This window comes from Emydura macquarii, unplaced genomic scaffold (genome assembly GCF_026122565.2).
Source record: "Emydura macquarii macquarii isolate MOO-44397 ecotype Brisbane River unplaced genomic scaffold, CSIRO-AGI_Emac_v2 contig_2502, whole genome shotgun sequence".
Lineage (NCBI taxonomy): Eukaryota > Metazoa > Chordata > Testudines > Chelidae > Emydura > Emydura macquarii.
This window is the reverse complement of record NW_027132639.1, coordinates 10,767-28,461: the sequence shown is the minus strand read 5'-3', so window position 1 is coordinate 28,461 and position 17,695 is coordinate 10,767. Positions and strand designations below refer to the sequence as shown.

At 42.6% G+C, this 17,695-nt stretch overlaps 1 protein-coding gene across 1 annotated transcript; it reads right to left on the bottom strand.

Annotated features, from left to right (window-relative positions):
- Positions 1–642: 642 nt before the first annotated feature.
- LOC137163286 (zinc finger protein 551-like) lies at positions 643–17,084 on the bottom strand. The gene is made up of 4 exons (XM_067563462.1): positions 16,931–17,084; positions 15,851–15,977; positions 5,727–5,840; positions 643–5,361 (listed from the first exon to the last, which is right to left on the bottom strand). The coding sequence occupies exons 2-4, from the start codon at positions 15,882–15,884 to the stop codon at positions 4,232–4,234; spliced, it is 1,278 nt and encodes a 425-aa protein (XP_067419563.1). The 5' UTR covers positions 15,885–15,977; positions 16,931–17,084; the 3' UTR covers positions 643–4,231.
- Positions 17,085–17,695: the final 611 nt, after the last annotated feature.

Genomic DNA, 17,695 nt, shown 5'->3' with positions numbered 1-17,695 from the left:
TGAAACTTCACTGTGCAGAAGAAAAATACTGCTTTTAACCATCTTAATTTAAATGAGACAAGCAAAGAAACAGTTTCCTTAGCTTGTCAAATCTTTTTTTTTTAAACTTTCCCTTTATTTTTTTTTAATAGTTTACATTTAACACAGCACTGTATTGGATTTGCTTTGTATTGTATTGACTTCTCCAGCAAACACCAGGCAAGGCTGGATCAGAGACAGGGGCTGTTTGGGTGCAGGCTGGTTTATTCAGAGCTTTTACTGCATTTCCACTCAGCACTAACCTGACAATTTCAGATGGAGTATGGAGCAACAGACCCAGAGCAGGGCTTTTGGTGAGGGAGAATGATGGAGCATATTTCATCTCAGGGCTGCAGGGGCTGGGCAGAACTTTCCCTCCAATCATTCCTCCCAGCAGCTGGAGTAAGGGGTTAGCTGTGGCACAGACCTACCAATGCTAAGAACAGGGGGCTTTTCTCTCTGATGCTCTTCTAGGTCCCACTGCGGGTGCCCAGGCAAGGTGGACACAGGAGGAGGAAGCAGCCTGATCCCAATGCAAAGAGGTGAGGAATGGAAAGGCCACAGAGGCATGAACTGCTGAGGGGGGCAGGGAGTTTTGGGGTCAAAGATGGGAACTATGAGGGGTGGATAGGGCAAAGTGGGCAGCCTCCTTCTGTTAATTAAAGGGCAAAAAACTTAGTTAACACAGAGTTAAGATTTCCTGGTAGGATGTCATCCCTTTGCAGAACCTCAAATTCAGAGCAACTCAATCTTCAGAAAAAAAGGAAACACACAGTTAAATTATCTGTTCTCTTAGCAACACCCCAGTTTGCCCCTTTAACATACATACATTTACTTTGCCTGCACCACAGTTGCAGAAAAGTACAACCTCTTCAAGTCCATTTCCAGCCCTTAGAACCAGACCCCCCAATCTCATCCAGTCCTGACCAAGTGCAACCCTAGGGAAAGCCAGAGTGGGGCGCAGACTGGGTCTTCCCATGACAGTGACAGCAGAGCAACCTCCAACTCCTACAAAGACATACACCCACCTTACTGATGCCTCCTCACTGAGCCACACTGACCTCCATTCCCTACTCCCAAAAGCATAGGTGGGGGAGCTCATTTTCTCTTGCAGTGCTTTGAGTCCCCTGAGGATCAGTTGGAGCTGAGATCAGAGCCCAGTAAAGCTGCTCACCTGTGAGAACCAAAGGCTTAATTTACAGGGAGATGATTAGGCTTATCTCCATCCAGATTCTTTACAATTCTGGCCTATATGGCTTATTGATGGAAATATGACTCAGTTTCCTTTTGAGATATTTTATTATAAAGAAAGAAAATCAAGAACATAGCATTTTAGCCTTTGTGATGTATCAGCATAACTCAACTAATGATGGACTGAACACACAGTTATCAAGTTAAAGTCAAACCAGTAAATCAAGGAGTTAACAGTGATATTGCTTTGGATCAAGTCATCGGTTTAACCTAATCATCAGATTAATACAATAGATAAACAACTCTTATAAATCTTGGAACAGTAATTCAGTCTCTCCATTTAGTCTTAAACCCCAATCAGAGAACTTCACCCAGGAACTTCAACCCACACTGAGACCAATGAATATTTTAAATACTGAAATGAAATGATTGTTCACTTTTAAGATACAATGTTAAAGCCAATTTAAGCTTCCTCCTCAGATTTCACTCTTGTGTGACTAAATCATTTTCCTTCTCAGTCCAACACAGATATAGACCTTATCAGAAATGTAACAACTCTCTGAGAAAAGTTTATGGTTGATAGCTTAGTTTCTCTGGCTGCTTTCACAGAATGAAAAGCACACACACAATGATTTTATAGGGCAGAGTTTTAGGGCCATTTAGATTTGGGGAACTATTCTTTATGGCATCTTCCCAGTGTGGATTTTACAGGTGCTCAACATAGATGTACTCATTGAGCCACACTGTCACAACCTAATATAACAGAAAGGCAGGGGCATAGCCCAGATTATACAAGGGAAAGAAAAAGCTAGAAAAAGGAACAATAAACTACTAAAATGATAAAGGGTTGGAACTCGCCAGCTCTCTTACTCTGTTGATTCATGTATAGTAGGAACTATAGCTGCAGTTGAGGAACCAGATGATTAAGTAGCTGGCCTAGCATCCCCCAGTAGCAGACTTTCCCAGGTACAGGAAGACTAATGAATGTTGGCGCAGCCTGTCATTGATGTCATGAAAACTTGTCTCCTTGAATAGTTTTCCTCTTAACAAAAATGTATTTTAAAAAAACTTATCAAAATAAATTCCATTTGAAATAGAAATAACTGAAGTCTATGTCGGGTCTGTTGGACTCAGAATGTTGGGAATCATTTGGAAAGGGAAACATGATAAGACAGAAAATATCATATTGCCTCTGTATTAATCCATGGTATGACCGCATCTTGAATACTGCATGCAGATCTGTTCACCCCATCTCAAGAGAGATATATTGGAATTGGAAAAGATACAAAAAAGGGCAACACAAATGATTCCATACAAGGAGAGATTAATAAGACTGGGACTTTTCAGCTTAGAAAGGAGACGACTAAGGCAGGTCTATAAAATTATGACTGGTGAGGAGAAAGTAAATAAGGAAGTGTTATTTACTCTCTCTCAGAACACAAGAACTAGGGGGTCACCAAATGAACTTAATAGGCAGCAGGTTTAAAACAAACAAAAAGAAGTATTTCTTCACACCACACTCAATCAACCAGAGGATGTTGTGAAGGCCAAGGTTATAACAGGGTAAAAAAAGAACTAGATAAGTTCATGGAGAATAGGTCGATCAATGCCAGGATGTGCAGGGATGCAAAACCATGCTCTGAAGTATCCCTAGCCTCTGTTTGCCAGAAGCTGGGAATGGGTGACAGACGATGGATCCCTTGATGATTACCTGTTCTGTTCATTCCCTCTGAAGCACCTGGCATTGGCCACTGTTGGAAGACAGAACACTGGTCTGACCCAGTATGGCTGTTTTTATTTTCTTATGTCTGTATTCTCATCAACGTTATTTTTCACACATATCCCACCACTCCAATCTTTAGAGTGACATTATACTTCAGAACTCCTTCGTCCAAAGGGGGTAAACTACATCAAATAAGCTTTTCCTACATTTCTAACCAATTTCACCTATATTTCACCAAATTGCCTATATTTCTAACAAAAATTCATATTATGATTTCCAGTATGATTTGAATTATCACATAATGAATCTCTTATTCTAATAATTAACAGCATGTTTAATTTCATTTTCATTGCTAATATTAACATATTCAAAGATTACAAAATCCTATTATATGTCTTACTTTTCTTTTCATCCCCATTTCCAACCAGTGAACCCTTGAGTAAAGTTGTGGTTCACTCCGACATTGGTGCATCCCAAAAGCACTATAATGCTTTAATGGACAGTGCAGTGTTCTAAGTGTAGACCTGTCCTTGATGATCTTGGCTTGTTTAGCCTAAGAAAATAAAGGCTGTGGGGGATATATGATTGTTCTCTATAAATGCATGGGAGGGAGAACTCATCTTATTTGTTATTTAAGTTAAGGGCTAATGCTGTCACAAAAACAAATAGATATAAACTGGTCATCAACAAGTTTAGCTTGACATTAGATGAAGGTTTCTAACTCACAGAGAAGTGATGTTCTGCAACAGCCTGTCAAGGGGAGTTGTGAGGGCAAAAAACCTAACTTCTTTCAAGGTTGAGTTTTATAAGTTTATGGAGGGGATGTCATTATAAGGTTGCCATCTATGACTGCTGTTAGCTAATATCTCCAATGGCCAGAGATTGGTCACTAAATGGGGAAGGCTCTGTGTTACTACAGAATATACTTTTAGAGGTATCTGGCTGGTGGTTCTCACCCAATACTCAGGGTCTAACTAACTGACAACCATATCTGGGATCAGTAAGGAATTTTAGAAGTAACCATAGCTAGATGAGGTCACCCATATTTCTCCCCCACCTGGTGCAGATGAACATTCCTTGTAGGAGGCTCACAAATTCCCATGATCCATAGGACTATCAAGTTGACAGAAAGGACCATGGAATTCACTCCAAAGAAGGGGGAGATGCAGAAGGCAAAAAACAGACAACTCACCTGGGGGAGTTGAGGTACCACAGTGAAGGAAATGGTGCAAATAGTCTTAGTGTTCGCTATGTGGGAATTAGCAAAAAATATTAAAGACAAAAAAGCTTTTGTCAGCTCTAGACAAGGTTACTATGCTGTTCTTCTCCCTTGTGTATTCTCTGGTGATAAAGAAGGGCTGAGCTTCGACTGAAGCCTTTCCCACACTCACAACATTCATAGGGTCTCTCCCCAGTGTGGATTCTCTGATGTGTAATAAGGGCTGAGCTCTGAGTGAAGCTTTTTCCACATTCACAGCATTCATACGGTCGCTCCCCAGTGTGGATTCTCTGATGTGTAATAAGGGTTGAGGTGTCAGTGAAGCTTTTCCCACACTCACAGCATATGTAGGGTCTCTCACCTATGTGGATTCTCTGATGTGTAGTAAGAGTTGTACGCTGTGTGAAGCTCTTCCCACATTCACAACATTGATAGGGTCTCTCCCCAGTATGGATTCGTTGATGTGTAACAAGGGTTGAGTTTGCAGTGAAGCTTTTCCCACACTCATAGCACTCATAGGGTCTCTCACCTGTGTGGATTCGCTGATGATAAATAAGCGCTGAGCAATTACTAAAGTTTTTCTGGCACTCACAGCATTCATAGGGTCTCTCTCCTGTGTGATGTCTCTGATGTGTAATAAGAGTTGAGCGCTGAGTAAAGCTTTTCCCACATTCACAACATTTATAGGGTCTCTCCCCTGTGTGGATTCTCTGATGTTGAATAAGGGCTGAGCTGTCAGTGAAGCTTTTCCCGCACTCGCAGCATTTATAGGGTCTCTCTCCTGTGTGGATTCTCTGATGTTGAATAAGGGTTGATCTGCCAGAGAAGTTTTTCCTACATTCACTGCATTCATAGGGTCTCTCTCCTGTGTGAATTCTTTCATGATTAATGAGGTCTGCACATCTATGGAAGTTTTTCCCACATTCAAGGCATGTGTTTTTTTTCTCTCCTGTGAGGATTATGTGCTGGACTGTGGTTTTCTTGAAGTCCTTGTGAGTTCCCTGACTATTAATGGATTTGTACACTTTCTCTTCTGGCTGGTTTCCCTGCTGCCTCTCTGGCCTGTGCTGACTTTCATAACTTTTTCGCTGCTCATGACTCCTGGACACATTCCGTTTAGATCTTCGCAACAATACTCTGTGCAGTTCCACTTGCTCATCATCCTTCTGAGGAGGATTCTGTTTTTCATTCTGATTCACTATCCCATCACCTGCTGGGAGAGAGAGAAATCTCAGAAACAGGAATGGAAAAGAGGAGTAGAAACCAAAATAAATGGTGGTGAAATGGGGGGAGAAGGGATCAGGAAGTGAATTCCCCCAAATTCTTCCCCATAAGGGAGAGAGGAGGGGATCAATTCTGCGTCCACATCCTATCCAAACACTGAGAATGAAGGGAGGGAGCTACTGCCAAGTGTCAGCCAGGATGTGTAGGAAGCAATGAGCAATATCTTTTCTGAGGATATTGCACCTGCTGGAGACAATCCTGAACTCAGAGACCTCACAAGGTCTTTGTAGGGAATCCCAGCTGTTTTCTTCAGCTACTGACAGTTTTCAAGTAGGCTTAATGATTCTTCACCTGTGCAGATATTTCTCAGGAACTCTCCTTCTTCTGAGACCCGCATTTCTGGGACCCACAGCTCTTTCGCTTGTTCCAGCTGGGAAATCACATCAGGTTCGGAATCTGGAAACTCTGTTTAGGGGAAGAAAACAAGTGACATTAAATGAATTCATGGGACATTTATGACAAAGAAAAGGTCTATTATTTTAAACCTGTCCATTTTAAGGCAGTAAAATCCAGGGCCAGCTCCCCAGAGGAGCTAGACTCTCTGCTTCTGAGTGACTTAACTAACCCCATCTTTGCTGAGAACATACACAACCAAACAGTCATCATCAAAGAGGTTCCTAAAACCCAAGCAAGGTATGAAAGTGAAAAATCCAGAGAGAGAGGAAATCTCCTTAGAAATGCTTCTTATTGACTGAGAGAGAACCAGAGACAATGAGAGTCACAGGAAGCTGGAACTGGTGACCATGGGCTCATGGGGTTCATCACAGTAAAGAACAGAAGGGAGCAAGCATGTCCCAGAAGGCAGTATGTCAGGATTATTATATCTCAGGAATCACATTCTGAGGAAATAGGGAATCTAGCAGGTCAGGTGCAGTGGAAGGATGCATGAATATCCCTCAGGGTGTCATGAAGGCTGCAGAATTAGGTCCGATAATTCAGAAACAACAAATTCTAATTCCTCTGGAAAAGGAGAATGTGAAAATGACAAATCAGGCCATGTGACTTTAGGAGGGACTGACTCAAAGATCCAAGGAGACTGCAGGAAAGACGTGTATTGTGCATGCTATAGAATCTATAGTATAGATGAGTCCCCAGAAGTTTCACTACCAACCAATTACATCACCAAGAAAGTGCACGTGTGCCAGGGAAGGGGCGTCTTGCCGCTGTGAGAAAAAACATTTTAGGAATGGTGGCTGAGTCAGAGAGTGTAGGGAAGAGATGTGTATGCTGGGGGGAAGGCACTAAGTAACAGAGAGAGAAGAAAGTGAAAACAACAACATTGGAAAAAAGTATGTAAAATAAAGTGAACTGGACTGTAATAAAAATGGAATGCAGGATCTACATCAATAGGACCTGAGGCAGGGATTCTATGTTAATAGGCTAGGATCCCCCTGTGACACCCTGTGTCTGAAAACAACATCCCAGAAACTCCACATTCACCAATGTCATGTAATTATATGTTCTGGAGAAGTATGCCTTGTTTGGTACTATTTTAAAAGTCTTGATCTGCTGAATATTAATATCTTGTCAGATTGTATGTGTCACCATTGTATGTGAAGTTACGAAACTTTGTTGTAAATGCTAGTAGAACATGTTGCAAGGTGGGAAACTTTCACAAACAGTCTTTCAGACATAACACTGGAGTGGCCAGACAGCGCAAATGGTTCTCTCTCACCCATTCAAGAATAGACTCCACTAACAGGAATTCTTTACAATGAAGGCTTTGCTGTAGGAAGCGCATTCGTTGTGGAGCTGATTGACCATGGGAAGCAGCAGCCACGTCACATCCATGGACTGTTCTAACAAGCTGAAACAGACTATAAAAGAGGGGTGGGACATCATCACTTGGATCCACTCCCATTCAACTGAACAGCTGAAGGATTGTCTGGAAGAAAAATGACTCTGAAAGTAGCAAGGGGAGTCCCAAGCAGGGTAGGTTACCCAGCCTGTGTTTAAGAAACTACTTGTACCAGCTAACAAGGGTGAGATGTTGCTAATTCAAGAGCCAGTTAGTGTGTAGAACTTACACTGTGATCTGATGTTTATTTAATTTGGTAACTGCTGTAGTAAGAAGTGAGAGCTTAAGGCCTGTAAAACAAGCTAAGGCCTAAATGGAAAAAGCCGAGTGAACAGGAGTATAAGGGGTCACTCAAGTTAACTGAAATTGGCACAGGAAAGTGCTGATACTGCAAGATTGCCAAAATATTACTAAAATATGTAGCTGGTGCAGAAGGCACCAAGACATCCTGACACCAAAGAGATAACCAGCTCCCTAAAATGACACTTTGATGGATAGAAATGACAAAAGATGATACATGGAGTTGTTTTGCCCAAATCAGCCAATTAACGGAAAAAGGTGGTATTAGACTACATCAAGAGGGTGGCAACTACCTACGTCAAAGGGGGCAGAACGAAAGTGTATGTAACAATGCATAAAAGAGGGTGTCAGAGGGAATACCGGCGTCCGGTCTAGGGGATAACGGAAAGTCCCGCCGTTGGGCCGTGGCCATTGTAATGCTGCCTATACGAAACTGACCCAGAGATACTCTGTAGGTCACTTCTTATTGTGCCGCACGCAATAAACCTGGCCTGGGTGCCTTCGTTGCTCAGCTAAATCCATGGTCGTGTCGATTCATTCGATCGTGAGAGCTGCCTCGGTTACCTGCGCAGAGCTGGGACAGCATCTACACGGGGACACACACACGCAGCCTACACTGATAAACATCGGTGACCAACACACCGTATAACAACTACCTTTAATCTTTTTACATTTGCCACTTATAATCACTTAAAATCTATTTTCTGTAGTAAATAAACTTGTTTAATGTTTTATCTTAACCTGCATGTCTTTTAGTGAAATGTTTAAACAAACTGATCAGTAACAAAAGCTAGTGCACATTCCTTCCACTTTGAGGGAAGGGTGGACAGGATAGTTATCTCCACTGGTCAGGCTTTTTGACCATGATAGACGGTGTGGTCCTGGGGTCCTGAGCTGAGGAGCCAGCTGGTTTTTCTTTATTGTTGGTTTGAGAGAGGCTGGAAAGCATTCATTGAACTAAGCTGGGTGTGGTCCCTGCCTGTGGAGGGCTGTGTAAGTGGAATACCTGCCAGTGGTTTGTGGCCTGTCACAGCAGGAGAGGAAGCCCAAGCTGATCAGATGAAGAGCTCAGTTGTATCCCAGCTATCAGGTGGTACCCCAGGGGTTCTGCCCCCTGTCATACCCCTATAGCTCCAGATCTTCAAAATCACCCCCTCATTTCCCACTGACCCCACACACACCAAATGTCCCTTGGTCCCATTCCTCCCACCCACTGTGACATCACTGGAGGAGGGGAATATTGATTAATACTGCATGATGACCTGGATATTGGGATATTTACTATGTGAATAATTTGCTTTAGTTTAATAGGGGGCTGAAAGAAAAACAAACAAGACAGGAAGAAGATTGGCCCATGACACCAGACTGCCTACATCGCGTACTCCATAGCGTCCCCACCCCTTCCCACTGCCCCCAGCTCTCCAAACTCACAGGATCTCTACACTCCAAACCTTCATCTCCCTAGCCTATCACCACCTACCCCCTCCCCAGTTCCCTAATACCCTCACTCCCACTGCCTTGACCCACCCCATTGTTATTAAATAGTATTTATTTCTATTACACATAACATTAGTATTATTTATTTCTATTACTCATCGCCCCAGTCATGGACCAGGAGCCCATTGTGCTGGACATTCTACAAAGACAGAACAAAAGAGTTGCCCCAAAAGAGCTGATTATCCAAGAATAGGATAAGAGACAGACTGTTACAGACAGATAGGAGAATACAAGGAAACAATGGGACAATGTTGGCCACTAGCTGTTGTCATGTCATTGTAGGCATCATGCAAAAGAAGGGTTTTAAGGAGGGATGGGAAGGAGGCTAAGGAGATAGTTTTGGATCTGCATGGGGAGCTCCTCCCAAGCACAGTGAGCAGCATGAAGGAAGGCATAAAGGGAATTGTTTGAAAATTTAACAACTCGGTGATGGAGGCTAGGATCATCAGCTATTTGGAGGTGAGAGTTGGCATCTCAACACAGAAAAAAGAGAGGATAGCTAAGGTGGGATTAGGCTGTGAAGGGCCCTGACAGTGAAGATAAGTATCTTGTTTGATGTCCTAGAGATAGGGCAGGCAGAGGAAGGATTCAATGAGAGGGCTGTGTCCTTGATTTACAAGGTGTGATATTCCCCAGTTTTTTATACAATCTCTTTGGGTTGCCCCATGATGCTGTCTGGATTAAGGGGACCACTTATAATATTATGTAACCACAATATTTCAAAATTACAACAATTCATAGGAGATAGGCCATGTCACGTTCCTTTAGAAAGGTTATAATTTGCTAAGTATGATGATATTGTTTATGTGCATGTGTCAGTTGTTTTGGAAGTTATGCATATGTTTGATGTATCTGTAGTTCAACTTGTGCTGTGTTTCTGGGCAACACCCCAGAGAGGATGGCTGCAGCACTAGCCTGCTTAATGGCCCATTAAGGAAACTCATAGGTACAATGAGCCCAGGGAGAGAAGCCAGTGATACACCTGATGAGTCATCAGGCCTTACTCATATGACCCTGGACTCCATCTTATTTCTGTAAATTTCTGCAAGCAGCCTGAAAAGGCCAAGGGACATAAAAGGCAGCTGCACCACATCCATTTTGTCAGCAGTCAGTCTTTAGTCATCAGCCTTCACCTACCTCTGGATCAACTCATCTACAACTGAAGCTGCGAATCAAAGGACTGAAACCCATCCAGGTACTGGATGTACATCAGAGGGACAATACAAGCTTGCAAACTCCACAATTATGCTGAAAACATGATGTATACAGACTTTCATATCATTTGTATGTATAGGATTGCTTAAATCATTTAACGTTTCTCTTATAGTTTGTTTCTTACCTTTTATAATAAACCTTTAGTTTAGTTACTAAAGCATTGGCTGGCACCGTGATATTTTGGGGAAGATCGAAACGTATATTGATCTGATAATATGGGGTCAGGAGAACCTTTTTGGTAAGGAGCATGGAGTTTTAAATAACTTCTCTCTTTACTAGAGCTAGGGGCTGATTGAGAGTGAGAGACTGAAATGCAGTAAAGGAGGTTGTGTATATTTTTGTTTTAGCTTCTTGATAACCAGTGTGGGGAATCAGAAGCACTGTTTGTGGCTTGTTGGGAAGACAGACTTCAGTGTCACCCACCAGGGGTGAGAAAATCTCCTCTCCTTTTGCAGCCTGCCTTGACCGTGGTATTTTCAGGTGGCTACCCTAGGCACAGAGATGTCACAGCCCCCTTTAATGTGCTATAATCTATACCTAGCTTTTTCCGAGCATGAGCCCCACCCACCACCATTCTGAGACCGGTGTTATGGCAGATGCACGCTTTTTTCCCCTCATCATGACCCTTCAGCTAGTCCAAATCATTGCAGACTTTATGTTTTCCAGGGTATGATGCAACCAGTAGGTAGCTGCAGCAACACAAGACAGATTTTCAGAACAAGCCAACATCTATTATACAACTGGAATATAATATTTGAGGAGTCTATGGTTAGTCCAGTAAAGCAAAACTTAACACAAAGTTCATGTCAGCAGAATCATGCACCCAGCTTTTCCAAAGCCTTCTCTACTTCATGTCTCAGTCTCCCTGCACTGGGCAATAATCAACCTTAGAGCTCAGTCTGTTCACACCTAATCTCTTTGCCCAAATTGCTGGGTTCCCAGGTTCTACTTCCCTTGGCTTCCAGGCCTTATAAGTTAATGTCCAGTCAATGTGCAGTCCTTGGGTTTCCCATGGTCTCTCCAGGCCACTCCATTCATATATATGGACCACTCTTGATAGTGTATTCATGCCACACTGCATAGCCTTAAATTACTAAGCATAGGCTTAGTCTGCAGAAGAGAAGAATGAAGGGGTGGGTATTTCATATCAGCCTTTAGCTTCCTGAAAGGGTGTTCCAGAGAGGATGGAGCTAGACTGTTCTCAATGGCAGTAGATGACAGAACTAGGAGCAATGGTCTGAAATTGCAGTGTGGGAAGGTCTAGGTTGGGTATTAGGAAAAAAATTTTCCCTAGGAGGGTGGGGAAGTGCTGGAATGGGTTACCTAGGGAGGTGGTGGAATCTCCATCTTTAGAGGTTTTTAAGCTGCAGCTTGACAAAGCCCTGGCTGGGATGGTTTAGTTGGGTTTGGTCCTGCTTGAGCAAGAGGTTGGACTAGATACCTCCTGAGGTCCCTTCCAACCCTCATCTTCTATGATTCTATACTCTATTACATTACATAATTCCTTCTCTGGGAGAGCGGAAGTAAACTCCTTCATATGCAGTGGATAAAAAAGCAAAGTGAGGAGGAAGCTGAGTCCTGCAGCAGCTCTGCTATCATTAAGGCTCAGCATTAGTTTCTGTTTAAAGGTTGGACCATTCTAATCACTCTAAAATGCACATTCCTACTCAGATTATCTTGAAATTTACTGCTCATCATGGGGATGTGGGTCATGCTTAGTGGTCCATATATGAGATGACTATATTGAATGAAGAGGTTCCTGCGAGACAGTTCGTGTTCGTTCTCTCTCTCTCTCTCTCTCTCTCTCTCACACTCACACACACACACACACACACACACACACACACACTTTACAAATATCACTTTTCTGCACCCTCGGGCTCAAAGTATGATGCTTATTGTCCCCTGAATGATCTCAGTCACTAGTACACAGCACCTACTGGCTTTCTGGAGAAACAATATTGAAGAGATTGGGATTTCAGATTAGCATGAGCTAAACTGACGAGTAGAAGAAATAGAATGAAGCAAGATTAAGGCTCTGCTAAGATCCACAGGGGTTCCAACAATCTGTTCTCACAGTAATCTGTTAGCTCCAACGGACATGCTGTGGTCACTGAGTCTGAGCTACACCGTATATTTCAGTTTCAGCCTCATGACTGACAGCTTCCTTGCATTCTGTGTCATTTCCTTTGGAAGTTTTGCCCTGACATCAAATTGCTCTAAAGCCAGTAGGCAGATTGTGGCCTGGTCTGCACAGAAAAGTTTTCCCAGAAAAAAATATTTTGGATAGGAAGGTGAAAAATCACACCCCTAACTGACCTTCTTATGCCAGGAAAAGATCTAATGTACACAGTTATGACGACCCCCAACCACCCTCCAAAAAAGTCCATTAAAATAATCATGGAAATTAAATGACCATCATCTTCATGAATGCAGCGTTAAGGTTGCCCAGTGCTGCCTCGTGCCCGTCCACAGTGTGCACAGGGTCTACACTTAAACCTCTGAAAAACGTGAAATGAAGAGTCAAAGTACACACCATCCCTGTAACACAACCTTAACTCTGCCCACAGACCCAGCCCTGGAGCTGGCAATAGCCAGTGGGAACAGTTCAAAGAGGATGGTGCAAAATTAACAAACTACCAAGGGAAGTGGTGGATTCTCCATCTCTTGAAATCTTCAGGTCAAGACTGGATGCCTTTCTGGAACATGATTTAGTCATACAAAAGGTATTCAGCTCAGCATCACAGTGACTGAAATTCTATAGCCCGTGTTACAGAAGAGGTCAGACTAGATGATCTAATTGTCCCTTCTGGCTTTAAAAATCCATGAATCTATAATGGAGATGAGGAACATCTATAGGAATATAACACTCTGTGTTGTATTCCATAGACTGGAAGACCTGTATTTATCTGTATGCTCTCCAGCTGTGTGGACTGTGAAAGCCACAGTTGTAATTGAATAACGGAAGGATTATTTGAAGCAGCTTGGCAGAGCTGTGACTGTGGTATGAAGAGAGGTGTATGAGAACCTTGAGGGACCAAGTATGCCTGATTTCAGTGCTGAGTGTTGTAGGATGTGTCAGCAAAGGTGCACAATGATGTCTTCTTGCCATGGGGATTGTCAGCAGTCTGGTGGCACACACTTCAGTGGTCTCCGGGGCTTAGTGAAGGGTAAGTGAAAGATATGAGTCAGAAGGAATCCTCTGGTAGAGGGTGAAGAGTTGCTAATGTTTTGCAGGTCTGAGGTGGTTTGTGTGTGTAACAGGCTTAGTGCAGGCCAGATGTAGGCAGCTTCTGTTCACAACATCAGACCTAAACCCAAGTTTTGCCTTAACAAAGAGAAGACATTATTAAGGCATAAGAGCAAACTATCCCACTGCATAGGAAAGATAAGTAGTATGGAAAGAGACCACCCTGGCTTAACCAGGATATCTTCAATGATCTGAAACTCAAAGAAGAGTCCTACAAAAAGTGGAAACGAGGTCAAATTGCAAAGGACGAACATAAACAAATAACACAAGTATGTAGGGACAAAGTTAGAAAGGTCAAGGCACAAAATGAGATTAAACTAGTTAGAGACACAAAGGATAACGAGAAAACATTCAACAAATACACTAGAAGCAAGAGGAAGAGCAAACACAGGGGATGCCTGTTATTCAATGAGAGAGGGTGAGTCATTACCAGAAAAGTGTGGAAATGACAGAAGTGTTAAATTACTTTTTTGTTTCAGTTTTCGCCAAAAAAATAACTAGTGATTGGAACTCTAACATAGTGAATGCCAGTGAAAATGAGGTAGGATCAGATGCTAAAATAGGATAAGAACAAGTTAAAAATTACTTAGATAAGTTAGATGTCTTCATGTCACCAAGGTCTGATGAAATACATCCTAGAATACTCAAGGAGTTGACTGAGGAGATATCTGAGCCATTAGGAATTATCTTCAAAAAGTCATGGAAGATGGGAGACATTTCAGAGGACTGGAAAAGAGCAAATATAGTGCCTATCTATAAAAAGTGGAATAAAAACAACCCGACAAATTACAAACCAGTCAGCTTAACTTCAGTAGCCAGAAAGATAACGGAGCAAATATTTAAGCAATCAATTTGCAAACACCTAGAACATAATAAGGTGATAAGTTAAAGTCAGCATAGACTTGTCAAGAACAATCGTGTCAAAGCAATCTGATATTTTTATTTGATACGTAACAAGCCTTGTGGATGGGGAGGAATTGGTAAATATGGTAACCTTGACTTTAGTAAGGCTTTTGATGCTGTCTTGCATGAACAAGACATAAACTTAGAAACAAACTCATAAACAAACTAAGAAATTCAACCTCGATGGAGCTACTATAAGCTGAGTGCATAATTGATTGGAAAACCATTCTCAGAGAGTAGTTATCAGAGGTTTACAGTCAAGCTGGAAGGGAATATCGAGTGGAGTCCATCAGAGATCAGTTCTGGGTCTGGTTCTGTTCAATATCTTCATCAATGATTGAGATAAATGGCAGAGAGAGTACACTTGTGCAGTTTGCAGATGATACCAAGCTGGGAGTGGTTGCAAGTGTTTTGGAGGATAGAATTAAAATTCAAAATGATCTGGATTAACTGGAGAAATGGTCTGAAGTAAATAGGCTGAAATTCAACAAGGATGAATACAAAGTACTCCACTTAGGAAGGAACAATCAGTTGCACACATACAAAATGGAAAATGATTCCCTAGGAAGGAATACTGCAGAAAGGGATCTGGGAGTCATAGTGGATCACAAGCCAAATATGAGTCAACAGGGTAACACTGTTGCAAAAAAAGCAAACATCATTCTGGAATGTATTAGCAGGGATGTCATAAGCAAGACAGGAAAAGTAATTCTTCTGCTCTACTCTGTACTGATTAGGCCTCAACTGGAGTATTGTGTCCAGTTCTGGGTGCCACATTTCAGGAAAGATGCAAACAAATTAGATAAAGTCCAGAGAAGAGCAACAAAAATGATTAAAGGTCTAGAAAACATGGCATACTAGGGAAGATTAAAAAATTGGGTTTGTTTAGTCCAGAAAAGAGAAGACTGAATGGGGACATGATAATAGTTTTCAAGAACATAACAGATCGTTAGAAGGAGAACGGAGAAAAATTGCTCTCCTTAACCTCTGAGGATAGGACAAGAAGCAATGGGCTTCAATTGCAGCAAGGGCGGTTTAGGTTGGATATTAGAAAAAACTTCCTAACTGTCAGGGTAGTTAAGCAGTGAAATAAATTGCCTAGGGAGGCTGTGGAATCTCCATCATTGGAGATTTTTAAGAAAGGGTTACACAAACACCAGTCAGGGATGCCCTAGATAATGCTTGGTCCTACTGTAAGTGAAAGGGACTGGACTAGATGACCACTTGAGATCCCTTCCAATCCTAAAGTTCTATGTCAGACTTTGTGCTATACTGTTCCTGTGCTCTGTTCCCAAAATGTTCTCTAACAGGGGAGGGTAGAGTGCTAGTACATGTGTCTAGCATGTTGGGGTGTTGCTGATACAGGACAGAGTTGAGGTTGTATTGTGGGGGTATCGTGAAACTTAACTCTTCATTTTCCATTACAATAACCAAGGGGACAGGAATCCGTACCCAGTGAAGTCAGATCCTCATAGGTCTCCTGCATGACGTCTCTGCAGAGAGCTCTGTGAGTGGGGTCCAACAGAGCCAACTCTTCCCGGGTGAAATACACAGCCACCTCCTCGAAGGTCACCGGTCCCTGAAAGAGCAAGAGTCCAACATTCAGCATCTGCCGCCCTAGAGACAACCCCACTATTCACGGGGGAGCAGGGCAACTCAAAAGGAAGCTCTGGGAGGCACAGAGTCAGCACACAGACCTCCCATCCAACTCAGAGCAGCCAATAGGCATCAAGGTGAGGGGAGAAAGAGCTCCCACCACCATAGAATCATAGGGTTCGTAGGGACCGCAAGGGCCATCTAGTCTATATATTTACTGTTCCTCTCCTTGCAACAATTGGCGACATTTCTGATCAGGCTTTATTTAATCTCACTTCAAAACTTCCCCAGGCTCTTTCCCTGCAGAGAGACATTCTAGTCTCTGCCATTACAGGAAAATGCTTGGTCATTTTATTACAGCACTGACCTGGCCCCTCCCACCAGGATTAAACCCATTGAGACATTTTTCAATCCTCCCAGTAACAAAACTTCCTGAACCAAATGCTAGAAAAGAACGGAATCATGGGAGTCATTTTGGGAGATTCCCCTAGACCTGCTTCTCAGGGCAGCTCACACCCCAGCAGGGGGAATCGGGAGAGTCAGGAACTGGCTTTTCCTCTCTCTGCTCCTCACCTTGTTCACAGGAAAATGAATCTGCCCAGAGGATGCTGCAATAGTTTTGTCTGGATAGGTTAGAGAGTGGGGAATCTCTCTCCCCACTCACTTTTCTCATTGCCCCTTTCACCCTCAATCTCCTTTCCCTTGTCCCCTCTCCCTTCCATTCTAGTTTGGACAATTCCATTCCTAGGCCATTTGCTTCCTTATGGCTGGATCGGCTCCTGCAACTACTAATGAGAGATGAGGAAGGGCTGTTTGTACAGAGTCACTCTGCTGCCCATCCTCAGCACTTTCCTTGAGGTCTCTGGCTCAGGAGTCGGCGTTGGCAGAGCGTAAGGCTGCCCTAAGGGGCTTGTTCCGACAGGAGACATTCCTCACCTTGGCTAAGCACAGAAGAAGTTTTAAATCTCCAGCACAGACCCCACTGGGAAAGAAGTTGCGGCTCAATTTGGGCTGCCAGATAACATTGGAGGAAACAACAGCATCTCAGCCAGGAAGCTCAATCCAAGTCTCCTGAGTAGAGAAAGAGAGATTTTGGCTTTTAAAACACTTTAAATAAAATTAGTACATAAAACAGTAAAAATCAAGAAAAACATGACAAATTCAAAAATAATTGCTTGTCCCTAAAACTACTAAGTGTTTTTCCAATAGCCCACCACTGAATAAATTGATCCAAACTGTGTCCAAATGGAATATCTAAATTCCAAATGAAGGCATAAATCTACCAAAAATCAAATACACAGTAAAAATGAAGCACATTGGCAAGCCCAGGACGAGATACTTCACATTGTCTGTTTTTCAAAATCACCGTCTTTGCTTGACTCAAAGTGATGTTCACAAGATATATTACAGATCTATTTGCGAACCTATACTTCACAGTTTAAACGTAAACTCACTATGAGAAAAATCAAGGGACTATAACCAAAAGATACCCTAAGAAAAGCACATAATAGGTGTAACCTGGAACAAGTAAGCAACATATGAAAAACAGTCTCCCCCATGTCACAGGGCACAACCTGGACACATTCAGAGTCACATGATGCATGACAATAGCCCCGTGAAGAATTTTCCATTGGAGATCACCCACATGCTTTGCAGTCAGAGGCTTGGATACAGGTCACCAGGCTGGATAGACAGAGCCGT

Bases quoted from the DNA above. Each gene is read 5' to 3' on its own strand.
- LOC137163286 (XM_067563462.1), bottom strand. From the start codon at position 15,884: ATGCAGGAGACCTATGAGGATCTGACTTCACTGG. The intron at 5,841-15,850 runs GTACGGATTCCT...TCCCCTAAACAG, and splicing joins TGAGGATCTGACTTCACTGG to AGTTTCCAGATTCCGAACCT. The intron at 5,362-5,726 runs GTGAAGAATCAT...CTCTCCCAGCAG, and splicing joins CCTGAGAAATATCTGCACAG to GTGATGGGATAGTGAATCAG.